Below are 20,549 nucleotides of genomic sequence, written 5' to 3'. Positions count from 1 at the left end.
TTATCTGATAACAACAAGCAGAATAACGTTTGGTATTAATTGTATTTCGAAAGATTTAGGTTGTCTGGTTGAGACCGTGAAGCGGCCAAAGAACTGTTAAGTTAGCCTTTCTAGGATAGTAGTACTTCCGGTGTACGCTTTCAAAATAATGTGACCAAACGGAAGCAAATAACCATGCTGATTGGTCGGAAATGTTAACGGTTAGAAATCACCACTTTCTTCATTGGGAATAATACAAATATTAATGCAGATTGTTTGTCAAAACCACATCATTATTTTTTTTTACAGAATTTCGAATGACAATGTGCGACACCCCAGACTCTTTTCAATTAATCTAGAAATAACAGACATGGTAAGTAAGAACCAAAACATTTATCAGACTTTACTTTATAGATGCCTTTAAAATTATTCAATTTTAAGTAGTAATAATAATAAAAAAGACAATGAGCAGTTTTAAAATTGAAGTTGAATATTCTGTGGAATAGAAAGCAGAACAGTTACAAATATTTTTTTTATTTTCCCTTCACTAGTAAAACTTTGCTTTGTTTAATTTTTTAAAAATGTCTTACTTTTAAGAATATAACTTGAATTGTCAAAATTCACTGGTCTTTAGAGGCACTGGTCTCTGGTGGTCCTTGCTTTCCACTGTTTGAGAAGAGTGTGTCACCACAGGAGGTGGGGTCTGGACATACGCTGCCCTGTGGGGACAGAACAGGGTGGAGCAGTAGGGGGAGCCGTGGGCGGGGGGCCGGGTGTAAGAAGGGAAAAGATTGACTGGGTGGTTTCACAGGGAGCGGAGGCATTTGAGTCGGGGCACACATGCCTCAGCTGTGAGAGGCCCTATTCCCCTTGGCTGGCTGGCATCCCAGAGCAGAGGCAGAGAGAGAGAGAGAGAGAGAGAGAGAGATAGAGAGAGAGAGAGAGAGAGAGACAGTGAGCGAGACCGAGGGTGAAGAGAAAGTTTTAGAGGAAAGTAGAGTAGTAAAGAGTTTAAGAAAGTTGCTGAAGAAAAGAGAGAGTATTAGGGACAGAGCAGCGTGGCTCCTGCAGGTTGACTTTCAGTAGTGTATTTTTATCTGTAGTGAGCAGCCTGTTTGTGTTTGCAGTTGACAGCCATGGCGGATGCAGGTGTCAAGAAGGAGCACCAACTTGAAGTGCCGTATGACGATGACGAGGTCGCTCTGGTGGGTGCTGCCACAGAGCCAGCAGTGGATGAAGACGACCCAGCTGAGGAGGTGGACCTGGTGCTGGCCACCGGCCCCGGAGGCAAGAGTGAGGCGCAGATGAACGGGGTCATGGTTCTGTCCCTGCTAGACAAAATCATCGGGGTGGTAGACCAGATCCAGGTGACCCAGAACGGGCTGGAGGCTCGGCAGGAGTCCATGGAGAAGTCAGTGTCAACCATCCAAGGGGAGCTGGCCAAGCTGTCGAAGAACCACATCGGCACAGCCAACACCGTCAACAAGATGCTGGAGAAGGTTCGCAAGGTCAGCGTCAACGTGAAGACGGTGCGCAGCAACCTGGAGAAGCAGGCGGGCCAGATCAAGAAGCTGGAGAACAACGAGAACGAGCTGCTCAAGAGACGCAACTTCAAAGTCCTCATCTACCAGGTGAGGGCAGCACTGTGTGTCTCTTTTTGTTATCATCACAGGGTGGATAAAGTTGGAGTCAAAACTCTTTTTATGAGAATATTGTTATTATTATTTTACATGCGGCTTTTAACATGAATTTGCTGAAGTTACACTCACAATTTTAAATGTAAGTCCCAGAAAGGAATGTGTTTTATTCCCCAAATCCCAAATCACAGTTAGAAGTGTATTAAAAATGTAACCTGAGGAGCTGCCAGAGCGACTTGTGACATCACCTCACAGAGCGTTAGAGTCACACTGCAGCGTGAGTTCACCCTCGTCAGTGAAAAGAGGCGTAATAGTTTCTCAGGATGGAGGATGCTGGGCAAAGCTTTAGCTCCGTGGTTTCCGTGACATAAACGTCTGAATCACTTTTTCCTAAACGAGGCCGTAACTTTTACAAAGACTGCGCTCGACTATTCAGGAGCTGCTGGATGTTTTTAGTTTTCATGCTCAGTGAGGGAAGGGCTCCGTGAGAGCTCGTAGCCTCCATGGAAAAAGACGGCAGATAGTGATCTCTCTCACTCCACAGGCCTCCATGGTTACTGAGTGACACTATATAAAGACTGGTGGGTGTAAATAAAAATATAAGGCCTATAAACACAGGCATGAGGGGCTACTTGAGACAGGACCCACGCCCCACCTCAGAGAGAGGAGTGCTCAGAGATAGATAGTTGGCAGGCTGCAGCCGTGTGAGATGAAGATGTCGTTTTTATAAACACCTGATTATTGGGGCGGGGGGGCGTAGCTTCTGTCTTGTGCCCTTTGATCTAGAAGAGCTAAAGAAACATCAGTCGTAGCTACGTTACGCACATTACATCATAAGTTCTTCAATTAGTAATCTAAAAAAAGATGAGGGTTGTTACATTCTCGTGTGTTTAGCTTCCTTTAGAATCTCTATTGACAGGCACACTTTCTCCCCCGTCCCGCGCCCCCCTCCTGGGACGTCCACTGTGGGAGCAGGTTACACTATTGGTATCTAACGGAAATCCAATCATAGATACTCAGCCTTAATAAATTACGCTGTAAAGCAGGTGCCTCCTGCTGTTTGCGACTCTGTGGGGCGGTAAAGTGCGTGCCTTTTCAGCAGGAATGTACAGGAAGTAGCGCGCTGATGTTACAGGAAGTAAGAAGAATGCAGATCTCGCTGTTTGGGTTTCATTAAAAAAATGTTTGTTATTTAAACTCATCAATCTAAGAGACTTCCTGTTGGTGTTGTCTCCGCTGTAATGCTCTATCACTGTCTGATGTGGAGAGGACGGCGCTGAAGCTTCCATGTTGCAGAAGCTGTTTTAAACTCCCATGATCTATTTGTGGCTGCAGCGTGTCCAGTTTAATTGAGCGACAGATAAGCTGGTCAGATATTGGCACCGTTGCAAATCAACACTGGCTCTCAGTCAGGTTTCACCCCTTTCCACCGTCTGTTTGTGTGTTAATGTGTTAGAGCGGGGCAACGTTAGAGTCAAGTTATGGATGAGATCAGGGGTCGGGTAATGCATGTGGTTGTGGTTTAAAATACATGAAGCGTCCTTAGAATAAATGCAAGCTAGTGAAGTGTCCCCACAGGTACAGTAACAGCAGTGTGTGTGTGAGAGTGTGTGTGTGGCCATTCCTGATCAGTATTGCCTTTCACTCGCAGTGTCAATGTCAAGTGAAGCTTAAATTTGAGTAAGACAAGTGAAACATTTTTGCAGCATTACTTTTGCTGAGCAGGAAGTTCACTCTGCTTTAACTATTTTTCTCCTCTGTCACTCAGCCTGAGAATAGAGTTTCTGTCACGCAAGAACTCCAACAGCGACGCTTTATAATTAAACCTGCAACCATGGTGGCACGCACGATAACCCGCGAGGGGCTTCGGAGACGTGTTTGCCAAATGTACATTACATGTCAGCTGTAGTTGAGGAAGTCGGCAGATGTTTTAATTCAGTTAAGTATCAATACCATGGGGCGGTAGTCTCTACTCCCCACATTTCCTGTCTATCTTCAGCTGTCCTCTACAATAAAAGCAAAAAGCACCCCAGAAAATAATCTTTAAAAAAAAGAAAGCATCAATACCACAGGATTCTGTTGCAAGGACAAGTCCTGCATTCAAAGTTTTAGAATCTAATTATACCTTAAGTACCAAAAGTAAAAGTTCTCTTTATGCAGAAAAGCCACTTTCAGGTGTCATACTGTTAGGTGATAATTATTGATACATCAATTTCTAAGCAACACTTATATTGCAGGTGGTTAAGGTGGGCCTAATTTGAGCTATTTTAGACTGCAGAGTATTTAAAGTGATAATCTCGAAGATTTTGTGTCTGTTAAGTCTCTATCTATCGCCGAATGAGCTAACACAATGGTGATTGAGCCTATGGCCCACTGATGAAAGCCTTTGGCGACATTCGTGGAAAGAATCACAAGCGGCGTTTTCCATCACCCAGCAGGGGTTGGTCTGTCAGACAGTTTAGGTGGAGCTAAGTGGCTGCACCTCCATTTTGTACTATGGCTGAACAAACAAAGAAAAGATTGATGACTACAGATACAACTTCAGAAATAAGTGAAAATACAAAGAAAAAGAAACAAGTTGGACGCTCAGATGAAGGCAAACAGTCTACAAAGGAAAGCGAGGAAAATCAGTTAGAACCATGACAAAGGGAGCCAGCCGTAGACGTCTGGTTAAATTGGGAAGTGGCGCTCAAGAGCATAAAACTGAAATATTCTAGATTGTATCTTTAAGTTTATAGTTAAATATCATGAATTATTAGTTGATTATATTTTGTAGCAATAATTTGAATCTTAAAAGTCATTAGTAACTAGGCTACAGATATTTCCCCTAAAATGTAGTGCAGTAAAACTACAAAATTAGCCTGGGAACCAAACAAATGTGTTTGTGTTCTGGCAGATACATCTAGCCCCCATTTTTAGACATATTACAATCTGGCCTGATTCAGCTCTGGCCAATCACATAAGTTGATCTAATATTGGATGGGTCTGTGGGCGGTTAAGTAAACCAAGATTGCTGTTGTGAGTGAATTTGATGTTGGATCTAACATAATGTAGTGTAAAATAAAAGTTCTCGAGCAAAGTGCATCAAAATCGTTCTGTACTCAAGTAATTGTAATTTGTGAATTTCCAACATTACATCTCAGATATGCATCACAATGCTTTTAACAGGTCTCAGTCTATCTATATCTATAGATATTTGAGTATTGCTTTAACAATGGATTCCCATGAGACTTAAAGTGTCACTGTCACTCTTGATCAAAGGGATCAGCAAAGAAAATCCTCATCACAAACACAATCGTGCTATTTATATTTATATGTGCTTTTATTCTGGGCGTGTAGAATTTGAAACGCATGTTAGGGACAACTGTTGCACATCTCTCATCATTAGGTCAACCTCTCCGGATTTTAGAATTACAAATCCCTCGGAAGTGACCCTGTCGAACAAGGAACAACCCGTCTGTCATCAGATCTCTGAGGAACACAGATGGCTGCTGATCTGAGGGGGTCTCTGCTTTCACACCTCCCCTGAGTTTCCTGCTCAGATTGTGATATGTCTGTTAAAGGCTGATCATCATTCCATGAGAAACATAACTGCTCGAGATGAATCACGTTTATTCTCTGTTACTTGTTATGCTCATATTGACAGCCATTTCAATGATTTATTTCAGCCTCTAATTTCCTGTTTTAGTGTTTTCTAAAAGCAATTAGCAGAAAATACACTGAAAAGATTTATGAATAACATTGTGGCTTTCTCACTAAAGCCCCGTAATGGTTTTAATATAATGATTGGACGTTTTAAATGCCCCCGTAGAGCCTCCGCTGTTTCAGCAACAACTCTATGTTCAATTCAAGAGTTGTGCTTTTGAGCAGCTAAAAGGTGATAGCCTCGTTTAAGCTTATAAACGTTAAAGTTGTAATCTTGAAGATCTCAGTTCTGTTCTCTTTGGCGGCATCTATGGCGATAAACGGTAATTGCGGGAGCACACTTCCCAGATATCCCAACAGTGTCGCATGCGGGACGTCCACACTTGGCTCTGGTTGTAACGATTGATTTTCCTCAGTGGTCCCGGTCATCTGAGCGTTGAATTTGTTTCTTTTTCTTTGTATTTTCACCTTTTTTTGAAGTCTTTTCTTTGTTTGTTCAGCCATAGTAGATTACTGTTTACTCGAAACGCTTGCAGAGACCGGAAAAGCAGCCGCTTAGGTCCGCCTACCCTCTCTGGCAGACCAACCACTGCTGGGTGATGGAAAATGCGTCACTAGCTGGGCGCCGCTTGTGATTTTTTTCTACGAAAGTTTCCCAGTCTGTAAATCTGCAAATGCAAAGGCTTTCATCAGTGGGCTCAATCACCATTGTGTTACCTCATTCAGCAATAGATAGAGACTTAACAAACATTTATTGATATGAAAAACAACCATTAAAATGTTTTCAGTATTAGTGATCATATTTTAGTTTCACAGCTGTCAATTCATAAGTGAAGAAGAAAAAGGTATCATTTTGCCGGACAGCTGTCGCAGTGGTGGTGCCCTGCCTTTAATAGCTGAGTGCCCTGCTCATCCTCAGATCAGACAGAGCAGGCAGGTCCGGCATTCGTTCGGCTTTCAGCTGGCTTAAACTGGTGCTGGCTAAAAAAACTTCAGCTGGCTCGAGCTCCATCTCAGCCTAACCCTCCACATGTGCCCCGGTCTGGCTGCACGACAGGAGTCCTTAGAGTCTCAGCATCTACAACTTTAACAACTGACAACAACAAACTTTGTGAAGAAACGTCATTGCAGCCAATCACAATTTTTTTATTTTATAAGTTTATTCAAAATGTCCCTACATTTCCCAAAATGCAACTCTTATTTTCTTGCAACACTCTTTCTGGCATGGCCACTGTATCGAGAGTGGGCATGGCCATCCTCTGACATGTAACATGTGTGAAGTTGCCCTTTAAATAGCATCATTCAGTGGACATACACACTCAGCCAGTGGTTTACGTGTGATACGAGCTCTAGTACGAGAGCTCATTTTAGCTCTAAGGGGAAATGTGTGCTTTAATTAGATACCTTTATACTGTGGCTCAGCCGGTCAGAACTGGAGGCAACGTGCGTGTTCCACAATGTGCATTATGTATTTAATTATGAGGATTAATCCTGGTCATGCAATGTGAGAGTGTACGTCCGTCAGGGTGTGAGACAGTACTGCTGTGTGTCTGGAATCAGGGTGTGTTTGGCTGCAGCTCAAGGACAGTGATAGCCATGTGGTGGACTCTATCATGGAGATGTAAGACCTCTCAGTTACAGTCTACTTATTCCACACCGGCCTCATAGAGCCTCCGCAGCTCAGATCCCAGCCAACAAGCCTCGCCACCAGCCCAGCCCACCTCTCTTTAATAGCTTATAGCCCTGCCCAGACTATGTAATAACTCAATTCCTCTTACTCCAGACATGGAGCTCCAGCCAAGGCTTTTTTGCCACTTCAGCTTGCTGCATTTTTCAGGCACAAATCAGATCTCAGCCTCATTACAGAAAGTGGCAGTTATAAAGCACTTGGCCAATAGCTTGCATTTAAGAGCAACGACTACTCGACCAGCAGCACCAAGTTAGAGATGTGATTCAACCCGCTGGCATCTCTCCGCTTCTCCTGCCAACATGCCCACTTGTTCTCCTCCCTTCTTCTCTGTTTCTCTCCACTGTCCATCCCTCTATCAGCTCAGCCTGGTCTTCTCCCACTCAACTCTGCTCCAGAACCAAGAGCACCGCTCATTCAGTATTTTCTGCAGCACTCAGATACTACTCGTGCACACCAGCCTCTCCTCTCTGTCCTTTCCCCCTGCTGCGCTCCTCTCTTTCCATGCTGGTGGAAAGATATCTGGCAGGCTCAACATTTCACTGTTGCATGTCAGCTTCTATGTAGAGCCGGTCCTGAGTTCCATTACTTGGTGGCGTGAGAGCCTCTGCATGTCAAACTTTGTCTAGTAGATCATGTTTGTGGGGTGCATACTAGCAGGCGTTGAGATTCATGATAAAAAAAATATCAAGTGAGTCTGCTAAATGTTGTTCAAGGAATAGTTTAATGATACCACTCATGCCTACAGTATGCTAAATATGATTCTACAGTTATCAACCTGTTAGCTTGTTAGCACATGGACAGGAAATAAGGGGAGACCGCTAGCCCTGCTCTGTCCAGAAGCTCTGTAACGAAGCAGAACCTCTAAATGAACAGCATAAAACTCCCCAAAACATTTTCTGTTTGTTTGCTGTGCACAAATGTAAAAAAAATATGTATTTTTTTCTCGGAAAAGTCGCTCCCTGGAATCGTTTTGTCACAGAAAGTTTGAGTCAGGTAACCAGAGGAAAATTTAGGAAGTTACTGCACCTGGTCAAGAAATACTTGGGTACAAGCGTGTGCTTTTACACTTTAGTATCTGTACGGTTTAAACAAACAAAAGCTAGCTAGCTTCTAGACAAGGCTACGTTAGCTGTTACCAACTGTCTCCGGTCTTTGGGATAAGCTAAGCTAGCAGTAGCTTCTAAGCTAGCAGTAGCTTCATATTTTGTGCACAGACATGACATGATTTTGATCTTTCATCTTCGGATATCGTTTCCCTAAAATATTAAAATACTTCTTGTCCCTTTCTCTCATCTTTTAGCAGTAAACAACAACATCTCGGAGTCAGATCCCGAAACATGATCCTCTCTCTTTCTCTGTCTCAGTCTTACACACATTTAGTAGTCCACATGGTGTAAGTGAGTTCAGCTCCAAGCAAGTACAATACTTTATTCTTTTTCGTTTGTGATTCTTATATATTTAACAAAGATCAAAACCATTGTCCTAGCTTTAAAGAGCCACCTGTCTTTGATGTCACGTGTAAAATGAGGGTGCTCTGAAAACAGAAGTGTTCCTGAAAGCATCCTCTGATATCTTTCCCTATGTTTTTCTTTTTTCGTCACTTATGTAAAAACCTACGTAAGCTTATGTTATGAAAAAGCAAAGACACATTTTCAAGCTTTCATATATATAATGAAAATATGTATGACCATTTTAAACACTAATAACTGACAAAGGACGAAGGTGGTATGGAATATTTAGACTGCTGTAGTTATATATACAGTACATTTGCTCTTTGCTCTGCTTTCTCAGACCCAGAGAAAACACTCTGTGGCGTGTGTGTATGTGTGTGTGTGTGTGTGTGTGTGTGTGTGTGTGTGTGTGTGTTAGCTACAGGAGGAACTGCTGATAGTGTTACAGTAGCCTTCCCTGTGCTCCTGTCATTAGGCGATACAGTTTTTACAGCAGAAAGAGGATCCCTGCTCGTCCAACAGGTGGAAACACTGCACGTGTATTATTATTATCGTCTATAATTAGATCTGTCCGTCCACAGTAGGTGCTTATTTCTTGGTTGTTTTAAGGGGGGACCTATTATTTTTGATTTAACCAAAGTCTCCCACAGCACTTATAGTGTTTTACATGTGTGATATTCTTACAGTGAATTGAGAAGACTTTCATATGTTTTGTATTTTTGTTGTTTGGAGGACAAAGAAGTTGTTCAGGGACAGAAAGGGACTACTTTTTGTTGTACGGCAGCTTATTCCATCTATAAAGACACCCCTCGTATCAGTACCCCTCGTTTCTTAACAAACATCCCACAGCAGCGGACAGGAACCACCAGCTGGGAGAGCGATCAGGTCAGCCGTAGATTTGAACAGTTATAGTTGTCATCCCGCGTCTTGGCTAGCCAACAGAAATGTGTCCCCATCCTCAAACAACATCACACTGAAGGCCGCTGATACCCTCCCTGCTGTTTATTCCAAGATTTGTAGTCACACCCTTCATCTACGAGGCCACAGCCAAAACACAAAGTTGGCCAAATGAGTTGGTATATGTGAGGAAAGCGCTATGTTGCTTTTGATTATAAATACACCAGCAGCTATGCAATGGAATAGCGTAGTGTCCTGTTTCATAGCGTGCCTGTGAATTTAGCCATCAGCAGCACCAATTGATTGATTAATTGTGTTATTAGGCGTGTTTGTTTGGGCTTGATTACAAATGATGTTTGACTAAGTAGCTTTTGGGTTCACATTGTACTTAAAACTGAAACTACCTGTAAATATAGATACTACTAGAGATTTTTTTAATACATTTCTTTATTTTAGTAATACAAAAGGCATGCATGTATTCACTGTTAGAATAAATAAGTGTTATCTCTGTTACTAAAGAGGTTGCGTGAGAAAGTGCAGTCTGGTATGTGCAAACCTTCAGTCTAAAGTGCAACAGTCAGGTTACCATGGTGGTATATTTCCCACTGCCGCTGTGGCGGCTCGCCGTTCTTGTCACTGGTATGTGAGTTATAGGCTGTCACAGAGCGTGTGCCAGGAGTCCCTGTGGGTTTGGTACCCTTGGGATTAGATTTTGCATGCACATGGATGCTTAGAATTATTAATCTATAAATAATAGACATCATACCTCAATTATGTTGTCAGCGTACGAGGCAAACTTTGAAGGTGAAACTACTGACTATATGATTTCATTTTTAGTAAAACAAAGTTAAAGTTGAGTCTAGCAGAGCGTTATGATAACAAGAAACCTTCTCGTTGCAAGTTGATACAAAAAAAGCAGCTCATTTTTTCCATCCGTAATGTCCGTGTCATTGCATTTCACTACTAGAGCACAATTCAAATGAAGCAAAGCAGTGTGGCTGACTGGCTGCCTTCCTACTTGAACCCCCAGGTGTTGTTTGGCAGTCTTTAGTCATTAATCATTATATTGGCCTTATGTAATTGAGTAGTTATAGTTTCCTAAGTTTGAGTCCAGCAGTGTTTTCATGTTGGCAGCTAACATATTCCCTCACTTATCCGCACATCACATGAAAATTCTCGTTGTTGCTTTCTAATGTTTCAATGAATGGGACATTTGAACAGAGAGATGTTAAATCTGGCTGACTGTGCCTATTTAGTGTCAGTATGGATGACACTATTAGAGAGAAAGGGATGGTTATATAACGTATTCCAGCAGTGCCGCTGCCAGACACACAGAGGCGTATATGGAAAAGTACGTTTTCTGTCTTTGCATGGGATCTGGGATTCCAGTGGTTTCAGAGTTATGGATGTGGGAAGACTGAGCTGTGGAAAAGGGTTTCCCCTTCAGGTCCCTGTGTGTGAAATCACAAATCACTGTGACAGAAAAACCCAGGAACTCCCTTCCTGTGGTGTGGACTGCAACATGACATCGCCATGCTGGCTATATGGCACACAGAGGCCCTCTCTTTGAATGAATCTGCCTGCAGACAGAGCTGCATTGTTTGTCAATGTTTCCATTACCTGAAGGATATTTAAACATAGCACCATCAGAGGAGCTTGTTCTAAAAGGGATGAGAGAGCTTTATGGAACAGAATTCAAATTGTGCCCTCAGTCATATGAGTCACCCAAAATGCCTGAGTTAGTGGGCGGCTGGTGCACTCATCTGTGAATTGTTTGAGCCTTTTTTTAGGAGTGTGGGTGGCATCAATATTAATGACCAGAGCACATTAGCGACCTTATTTTAGCCTTGAAGCACTCTTTAGGGATCAAAGCATTGCAATTCAGTCCTCTACAGGGCTCTTACACGCAAACCTCCACCTCTGTTTCATGTCAATCACTCACTTGGCCTTTTCCCTCCTGGTGGGGCATATGGGTCAGTGATATCAGTCATTGTGAAAGCTAAGTGCACAGCTGCGACGACTGGACAGGATCAGACAGCTGCTCCTGTGACTCACCGGAGAGGCCTTTCATCACACTGCCTTAAAGGGAATGGTGTGTGTGTGTGTGTCTGTCTGCGCGTGTGTGTGTTTATCTGCAAGGGAACAAGTTGTTAAGAGTCTGCAAGCATGTAGCTGGAACAGGATTGTGAATGTTTATGTGGATATATTTGTTGTCTTAACAAGGGTCAACATGGCTGCCTTTTTCTAATCACACAGACATTAATAAACTCAAAAATATACACAAAAAAATACTATTTCTATACCCCACATGAATGTATGAATGTGTATTTTTTTAACATATAACTGTATAAATCTAATTTTATTTCTGACAATACATTATTAATGATCAAGCATTGATATAGTACCAGGGGGCTCAAGGTCTTGTAACAGCAGATGGAGAGACAGAGAAGGTCTCTGGTGCTGATTGATAACACAGTTTGCTCTGTTGTCCATGGCAACAGCCAGTGATGACATTTTCCCAGAGACATCGAATGAGTCATACAGAAAACATTTTGTCTCTGATAATGTTTAGACCATAAAAAGTCATTGCTGTTATTATATGAACATCTTTGATTTAATAATTACTATGGATGCACGATATTATCGGCACGTTATCAGTATCTGCAGATTATGGCTTGAAAATGATACATCAGTGTCGGCAGATATGTCATTTTTCTGCCGATATTTTCCGCCGATAAAACAACGCTTTAATTATGCCATAATGCGCGATGATTCCCTAAAATAGCTTGACCTGTCTCCTTTGCTGTGTTTTTATAATCTAAACTTGGTCGATACAGATGTTAGACCTGTATTATCTGTTAATGTGAGAGTTTTATAGATCCTTTACCTCCAGTAGAAAGGATTTACATTCTGTCAGACCACTACAGCTAGAATGTGAAGGAGAGAAGGAGACCCTGATGGGATTTCCAGGCAACAGTAAACACTCTAGCCCCGAAGCGTTAGCTAGCATGTTGCTGTTGACGCCAAACGAACAGGTAGGCCTATAATCCAAACTCCAGTTCTCCTTGAAGAATAGACAACCGTTGCTGGCGGCATCTACCCAACTTTTTCTTCATCTACGAGGCCACAGCCAAAACACAAAGTTGGCCAAATGAGTTGGTATATGTGAGGAAAGCGCTATGTTGCTTTTGATTATAAATACACCAGAAGCTATGCAATGGAATAGCGTAGTGTCCTGTTTCATAGCGTGCCTGTGAATTTAGCCATCAGCAGCACCAATTGATTGATTAATTGTGTTATTAGTCGTGTTTGTTTGGGCTTGTTTAGAAATTAATATGTTTGACTAAGTAGCTTTTACATTCTGTCAGACCACTACAGCTAGAGTGTGAAGGAGAGAAGGAGACCCTGATGGGATTTCCAGGCAACAGTAAACATTCTAGCCCCGAGGCGTTAGCTAGCATGTTGCTGTTGACGCCAAACGAACAGGTTTCTCATTCTGACCTTTTTAGCTGTCTGCTTTTGTTGTTTTTCACTGCAATTTATTAGTGAGGCCATACGATATCACATGAGGTGGTACATGCTCCCTCTAGCACAGATAATCCTAATTATATCCTATAGTGAGTGATGTGCTATTTTTTTTTATATCCTGCACTGTGTGCATGTTTGAAATTCGAGAAAAGAATAAAGATTTCTCCTTATATGTGTGATAAAAAACATTTTTTGATCTTTTAGGATTCTTAAACTCGTGTAGTCTCTGGCCTTAGCTCTTAACCAACTCAGTCTGCTGGGATTTTTTCATACGATATGTCCCCTGTGTCGTGCCTACCTCCGAGAGTCAGCTCACACAGTTGTTGGCTTGTCCGAGCCAATCAAACACTCCCTCACACGGACACACTCAGAGAAGGAGAGTTCCCACTCTTTCTAGCCAAACTTTTCCATGAGTTTACGATTCACGCCACTCTTGGACATTAGCTACAGACCTCCTTCTCTTTGAGTAGAGCACACAAACACTCAGTCACCAATCCCCCGGCACCTGTCAGTAAACACACTCACAAACACACAGTTAGTCAAAGTGTCGACTTTTCCATTGCTGGTAGGCGGGAGGAGAGAGGAAGGCAACGCAGAAATACTAATGGGCTTACCATCCACTTCCTCATGCTTCCACTATCTTGTTTTCTAATCAGGCAGGGAAACCCAAACAGGCTATGCTGTTTTTATCATAGTTTCCACAGAGACAGTGGGCCGAGTCAAGGTTTAAAATGTAAAAAACAAAATGTTCCAACATGCACGCTCTATTTTTGCTCATGGGTTTCCAAAGGCTTGGAGGTCTAATAACAGATTAAAAGTTACTTTTTATCTGACAAAAATAAATACAAATTGTTCAGTTGTGTAAATACTGATTGAACAGTTTTTAAGAATAAAGGATGGGAACACAAGGTTTAAACATGAGTAAAAAACTTGCTAATTCTTAATATTTGACCAATACCAGGAGGAGCCTGTAAGTAAGTACTGCATGGAAATCCTCCCTTATGTAGTGGGCTCTGTTTTTCATCACTCTTAAGGTTTTAGTGAGAATAGTTTGGATGTCTGGTATTTGTAAGTTGGGTAATAATTCGGTTAAGCAGTACATCACATTAGTGAGGTATGAAGCTGACATGATCCTATACGCTGATGTAATTTCCCTGTTTTTTATGACCTCAGATGTTCCCAGGATGCTGTGCATTGCTCTTTTTCCATTGGCTGCGAAGGCTTCCTGAGCTGCTACTTCTAATGAACAGTGTTCATAGTTCTGCTTCGTGGAAAAAACTGTCTGCATTTCTGTGTGTGAGAGTGAATGTGCACGTGTCTGCATGAATACTCACACTCATGCAGACTTATGCATTTGTTGTTGTGTATTTAACACAGTTTGTCTTTCCTTAGGGGTGTTTTCCTTAAAGATTCAATCTCGATTTCAGTTTCGTTCTCTTTGGCGCCTCTAATGGAAATTAACGGTATCTGTGGGAGTATACTTCATTTAACCAGACATCTATGTTTTTTCTCCCTTTGTAATGGTTGTAACTCTTGATTTTCCTCGCTGACGATCGCTTTTCTTTTTTAGACTGTTTGCTTCATCTGAGCGTCAAATTTGTTTCTTTTTCTTTGGATTTTTGAAGTTGTATCTGTAGTCATTGATCTTTTCTTTGTTTGTTCAGCCATAGTAGATTACTGTTTACTCGCAACACTTGCAGAGACCTAGCTCCGCCTACCCTTTCTGGCAGACCAACCACTGCTGGGTGATGGAAAACACGTCACTAACTGGGTGCCGCTTGTGATTTTTTGCCGCGAATGTCCCAATAGACCCAGTCCATAATAATACTATATGCTGCAAAATGCAAAGGCTTTCATCAGTGGGCCACAGGCTCAATCACCATTGTGTTACCTCATTCGGCAATAGATAGTGACTTAACAGACATTTATTTAAATGAAAATCTTCGACATTATACCTTTTAAATACACAAGAGACACTTTGAAAGTATATTTTTTTAATATCATCAAGTCAATCAATTTTTGTTTTTATATTGCCAAATTAGAATTCTTTGAGTTTCAGTCTGTTTTGTCGTATCTGTGATATCACTCGACAGAACCTATGGGAAAATGTTGTAGGCGGGTTATGTGCTCATGCACTTAAAAATATCTCTCATTGTTAATAGAATTTCAGCTCAGCCTCCCTTTGCTCTGTGTGCATGTCTGCAAAGCAGGTGCAGTATTTATTTTAATTATATTGTAATGCACTCAGAGCAACTGAGAACCCCATGTCAGTAAATTGTTGCGGAGATATCAGCTGTTTATCCATCTAAATTTCACCACCCACCAGAGAAAACATGAGCAGCTGGTTGCCATGGTGACAGAGCGCTGTGTTTATCTGTTGCTGTGCGGGAGGGGAGTGTGTTATGTGGTGGGGGGGGGGTTGTCTGTGCGACTGAAAGCTGCAGTGGCTGGTGGCCAGAGAACGGTAGATGGAATCCAGAGAGAGGGAAAGGCCAGCCCAAAATAAACCCACACAGAGCTGCTCGACCAGGCCCACGCCATACACTGCACCAGATAGGGAGGCAATGTCCATTTTATGATAGGATCGCATGGCAATATTTGAACTGCCAAGGGACACGTGCCCAATACATGGTCTAACACGTGTTTGTTTTTCCTTACAGAAGTTTAAGAAGTATTAAGATCCACTATTCCTATAAGTATTGCAAACAACTAATGACATAACAATACAAAACTGCAGTACTCTATCGTATGAGTAATCTCTATCTAACCCACCTCTGATGTCAAGATTCTGAGTTGCAAGATATTTCTCTCTGAAGTGAGCAGTCTTATTTCAGGGACCAGTTTTTTTCATTAAAATGCAAAGCATGTAGGCTGAGGGGAACTCAGGCTTGGTATTATGTGTCACATAAAGAGCAGAGAGGAGGCGGTGCAAAAAATAGAATCACAGAGAGTAAAATCAGATTTAATCAAAAGTGACAGCCAGGCGGGGGGAAGGAAGAGTGAATACGCTTCAAGTGAGATGGGTTGATTAAGGTGCTCGCCTGTGTCGGAAGTGACGCCTAAATGCAATGTGTTGACATGATGGTGGTGATTAATTTGACACGTTATTGCTGCCTTATGAACATGTTTGTTGTTGTTTTTTACAAATGGAAAGGTGTTGAATCTTTTGGAGGAGAAGATAAACAGACATCTGCTATCAGTGCTGAATATCTGTGTGACTGTTTCTGTGGGAGATTCAGTTCACTGGGTTAATATTACAAAACTGGGGACATAATTAAATGTTTATGGTGAATATCTCAAAACCGCTCTTCAATTGTTCTCTCTGTTTAATTTTATCATCTTAGCTGTTCAAAAGTGTCACAGCTTAAAGAAATAAAATTGACAAAAAAACAGCAGCATAAAACTCTCACAGGTTGAACTCTGGTTTATATGATGCATCCATCTGCTGTTGGAATAATGTAAAAACACTGACTTTATCTACACATTAATTTAAGTGTAGATAACCATAGAGCAAAGAGATGTGTTGTACTGAGGTACGGCAGGATGAGACCTCTAATCTCTCAGGGGGTCACAGACATGCTGTGAGAGGGAATAATATCCCGCCAAGAATTATGGAAGTGTTTTACTTCAGTACTGATTGATGGCAGTTGTTAGCCTTACCGTCTGATAGTTTGTTCTTTGAATATAGATGTCAAGAGGCAGAGATATTGAGTCATTGGAAAACCCTCCAGTTACGCTGAGAGTAGTGGTAGTAAAAAGCGAGAAAGAAGAGGTGGTCCAAACCTGGGCGACTGTCTGCATGTAGAAATGATAGTATATACTTCGGATTATACACACATACATATTGAATCTGCGCAAACCACCAACTCTTAAACTTTTTTCTGAATAATCACATTAAGAAGTCGTCTTTGTTGACAGTTTTATTTGATTGAAAATCAGGAATTTTGTCAAAATGAAGTTTGATAGAGAAGTATTAGCAAAATGGCAGGAAATACACCTGTGGTTAGATGTAACAGCCTCTTGGATTTAGTTTCAATATGACTGTGGAGTTGTTGGCAGGTGTTTGATGGTATAAGTGTCACCACTAGATGGCACTCTACACTAGCTACAAGCATTGAAGCAGTGAACATTTAAATGACAAATGAAACTATTAAAAACCATGCTCTTTATCAATTTCATTTCTCACCCAAAGGGCCACTAATTCTCAGGATCATTTTCACATGACATTAAATGAAATTCCTCTTTTTATATGAAACATACAATCTAGAAATTTCAGCACCATGTCTTTATATTGTTACAAATATAAAATGAAAATCTAATTCAATTAACGCATCTTAATTTCTTAATGTAATTCAGCTGTGGCTTAATAGTCTTCTGTTTTTCTTTTTCTTCCTATTTTGCTCTCTTAGGACCAAGTGAAGCCACCAAAGTCCTCCAAAACCAAGACAGAGACAGTAGCCGAAGCTACAGCCGTGGAGGGCCTTGAGCAGATACCTGAGGAGGGCAGAGAGGGCCTTCAAGACAATCTCAATTCAGATGAAGAGGTGGAGATTGAGGAGATTATTGAGGAGTCACGCACCAAGCGTCTCCAACGCACCACCAAGCAGCAAGTGGACAACATAAAGAAGGCCTTCTCCAAAGAGAAAATGGAGAAGACCAAGCTTAAGACCAAGGAGAACTTGGAGAAGACCAAGCAGAGAACCCGGGAGAACCTGGAAAAGACAAGGCAGAAAACCCGTGACAACCTGGAGAAAACGAAACACAGCCTGGAGAAGAAGATCGGCAAGCTCGGGACCCGCATGACCCCCAACACAGAGCGCAGGGTGAAGATGAAGACCTCCAAAGACAAGGTGAAGAAGTCCCTAACCCCTGACCACACGATGTACGCTCGCTCCAAGACAACTGTGTACCGCGTGCCCCCCTTCACCTTCCATGTTAAGAAGATCCGAGAAGGTGAGGAGGAGGTGTTGCAGAACACAGAGATGGAGGAGGTCACCAAAGCGGAGGGCCAGCCGGGCGGAGAGGAGAACGGGCTTGGGGTGCATGTGGAGGTGGAGGAAGGGGAGCTGGTGAGTGTTGACAGCCCAGAAATGGAGGCGCTGTTGGAGGTGACTGAAGACTCTCAGCTGGTCAGGGTGGAGCCAGACCACCTAAAGAAGGCCCAAAGCGAATAAAGCATCCCAGATCTGCACATCTGTGAATGGAGAGATGAAAGAACGAAGAGGGGAAGAGAGTCTTGATGAATGAATCTAAACACAAGGACACAATATTAGTCGTAGAGACTTCCTAGACGTGATCATAATCTATGATAACTCATTTGTTTTCTGTTCTCTTTTTATTGTACCAAACAGGGATTACTTTCATATTTGCTCCGATTTAGCATACAATAAGAAAACAAAGCATTTATATCAACTTTGAAACATGCTACAGGCTGACTGGTTATACTAGATTTGAATGCTAAGGGTGTTTGATGTTTGTTGTTGGTTTGATACATTGAGTGGCTATAAGGGAAAAAAAGATATAAATAGTTTGTGCTATTGAGATATAATGTATAATGTAATATTTTCCATGAAAAATATGCACATTGTTAGGGGTGGTAATGGGAGGTTGATGGCGGGATGTATGCATAATGGAAGGTTTAAGTGATGTCATGTGTTCATATGCAAAACATAATAATTAAGAAGTTAGAAAGTTTTAGGGTGGAAAGGAAATGTTGTGATAAAATATTTTTCCTTGTCTTCAGAGACAAAAATATTACGCCTGACATGCAGAACGCATGAGGGCATAAAGCTCATTTATTGCTAGTCACTCAGGCATTGTGCCACAAGCTATGATTTTTTTGTTGGTCATTGTAAATTACAAATGTAAATGACTTAAAGTAGAAGTATAATGTCAGACAGATTATACTGGGAACATTGAAACACAACAATCTAACTATCAGAATGACTAACAGCACTTACAGACAGCATCACACTAAACACCTGTAGCCGCGTTGGAGAATTTATTTTAAGACAAATGTTTTACTCTTTTGAAGAAGATATACTCCTAATAATAATGTTTTTTATTTATAGAGCACCTTCCGAGCAATAAGCACAAATTGCTTAGAAAATAAGCAGCGTTAAAGGCAATTGCAAGAGGTAAATAGTGAAACAATCATAAACACATCAAAGGCAGCAAGTGAATACCCTGTATGTACATTTTTTATGCTTTGATAAAAAAGACAGTAAAGAATGATGACGCCTTTAAACAATTGAAGTGAAGTGAAGTTGTGTTTTGTGGGGAATTATTTGTCTTTAAAAAATGATAAATTTCAGCTACAATACAAAGAAATAGTCAAAGCTGATGAAATTGAGAATGTAACCTTTGCTGTGGTATATCTTTACAATATATTCTTAAAAACACGGTTTGAAAATCATTAACAGCAATGATTTGATGTATTATTCACAATGGTTTATTTATTGCATCTGGACATGTTGTACTTACAAACTTCCACATAGTCAAACATTTGCACGAAGGAGAAGAACAATTCCAATGTCACCATTACTGTACTATATCTTAGATCGCCATGGTCATAGCTCATCACAGTGCATTTTCACATCTCTGTTTAAGTTTCCCATGGTATGTGCAAGCATAAAATGTAATGTCCTAAATCCACTTAAAGTAAGACAACACAATACTACATTTTATATGGAGATGCATTTCTGTAAATGATCACCTGAAAAGCATTACTAAGTTCAAAAAGAGTTTGCAATATTGTGTACTTCCTCTGAATGTACACACTGATGAATAATAGCCATAATTCACAAGATGAAATTATGTTTGTAAGTTAGAGAGGATGTTGTGCAGGAGTAAAGGAAGCTATGGTAATTAGATTGTAACAATTCTGAGCATGAAGCAGCTGGCAATGGTAATGTTCAATATTTGACTATATTGATCATGTAAGGTATACACACAGGACAGGGACTCCAGAAAGGAAGAAGGTGAATGCACAGCTTCTATTTTCATCCCTAGAGACTGTCTGTGATCTTAATGTGGTATAGACACGCAGAAGCCCACTATGTAGCATGGAGCACCATTAAAATAATCAATGGGCTAGGGAATGCAATTATGGAGAGTGCTTCCTCTTAGCACTGAGGATGGTAGAGAACAGTGAGAGGGACAGAGAAAAAAGGTTGTGTATGTCTGCCTGTGTGTATTTATGTATATGTGTGTGTGTTTGTGATTGTGAGGAATACGTATGTGCATGTACTCTAACATTACATTTTATAAAACCGCAAGGAAATCATAAAAGACCTGTGGCATCACATCGGAGTTTTTTTTGTTTGTTTTGACAAAAATATCCATATTGTATGGCAGGTTACACATTAAGACACTTGTAATATACTGGTCCCTTTTAAATAAAATGTGTGTTTTTGCCACCATGCATATTTTGACAAAAAGTGCTTCTGTGTTATTGATTAATACTCTAATAAATGAGCTTTCCTTCTCTGTTGTGTTTAAGTCCTTGTTTCAGTTACCACTCCAATAAAAGCTTACTGAATACATAGGCCTACAGCCCTTTATTTTTATTTTCGTAAATTTATGAGACCTTTGTGTAAATAAACCTGATCTGTGTACCAGTTTTTCCGCCAATTGTGAGAAGAGGCGTGGCAAATCAGGCACTGTATTATGATTAAAAGAGAGGTCAATGATGAACAGCGCTGGTGTTATTGCACTCTTGAT

The 20,549-nt window shown here is 41.2% G+C and overlaps 1 protein-coding gene across 1 annotated transcript; it reads left to right on the top strand.

Moving 5' to 3' along the window:
- Positions 1-802: 802 nt before the first annotated feature.
- Positions 803-20,369, top strand: cavin1a (caveolae associated protein 1a). The gene is made up of 2 exons (XM_069674775.1): positions 803-1,610; positions 17,237-20,369. Exons 1-2 carry the CDS (start codon positions 1,116-1,118, stop codon positions 17,999-18,001), a joined length of 1,260 nt encoding a protein of 419 aa, XP_069530876.1. The 5' UTR covers positions 803-1,115; the 3' UTR covers positions 18,002-20,369.
- The last annotated feature ends 180 nt before the right edge of the window (positions 20,370-20,549 follow it).

The sequence above is a fragment of the Semicossyphus pulcher genome, unplaced genomic scaffold (assembly GCF_022749685.1).
Source record: "Semicossyphus pulcher isolate SPU_LCO1_2020_fin unplaced genomic scaffold, fSemPul1.0.p SCAF_23, whole genome shotgun sequence".
Classification (NCBI taxonomy): Eukaryota; Metazoa; Chordata; class Actinopteri; order Labriformes; family Labridae; genus Semicossyphus; species Semicossyphus pulcher.
The sequence above is the reverse complement of the archived record's forward strand: the minus strand, read 5'-3'. Positions and strand labels throughout refer to the sequence as shown.

What these genes read in the sequence shown, in the direction of transcription:
- cavin1a (XM_069674775.1), top strand. Translation starts at nt 1,116, where the DNA reads ATGGCGGATGCAGGTGTCAAGAAGGAGCACCAACTTGAAGTGCCGTAT. An exon ending in TCAAAGTCCTCATCTACCAG is followed by an intron (nt 1,611 to 17,236) that starts GTGAGGGCAGCA and finishes TTGCTCTCTTAG; the next exon opens with GACCAAGTGAAGCCACCAAA.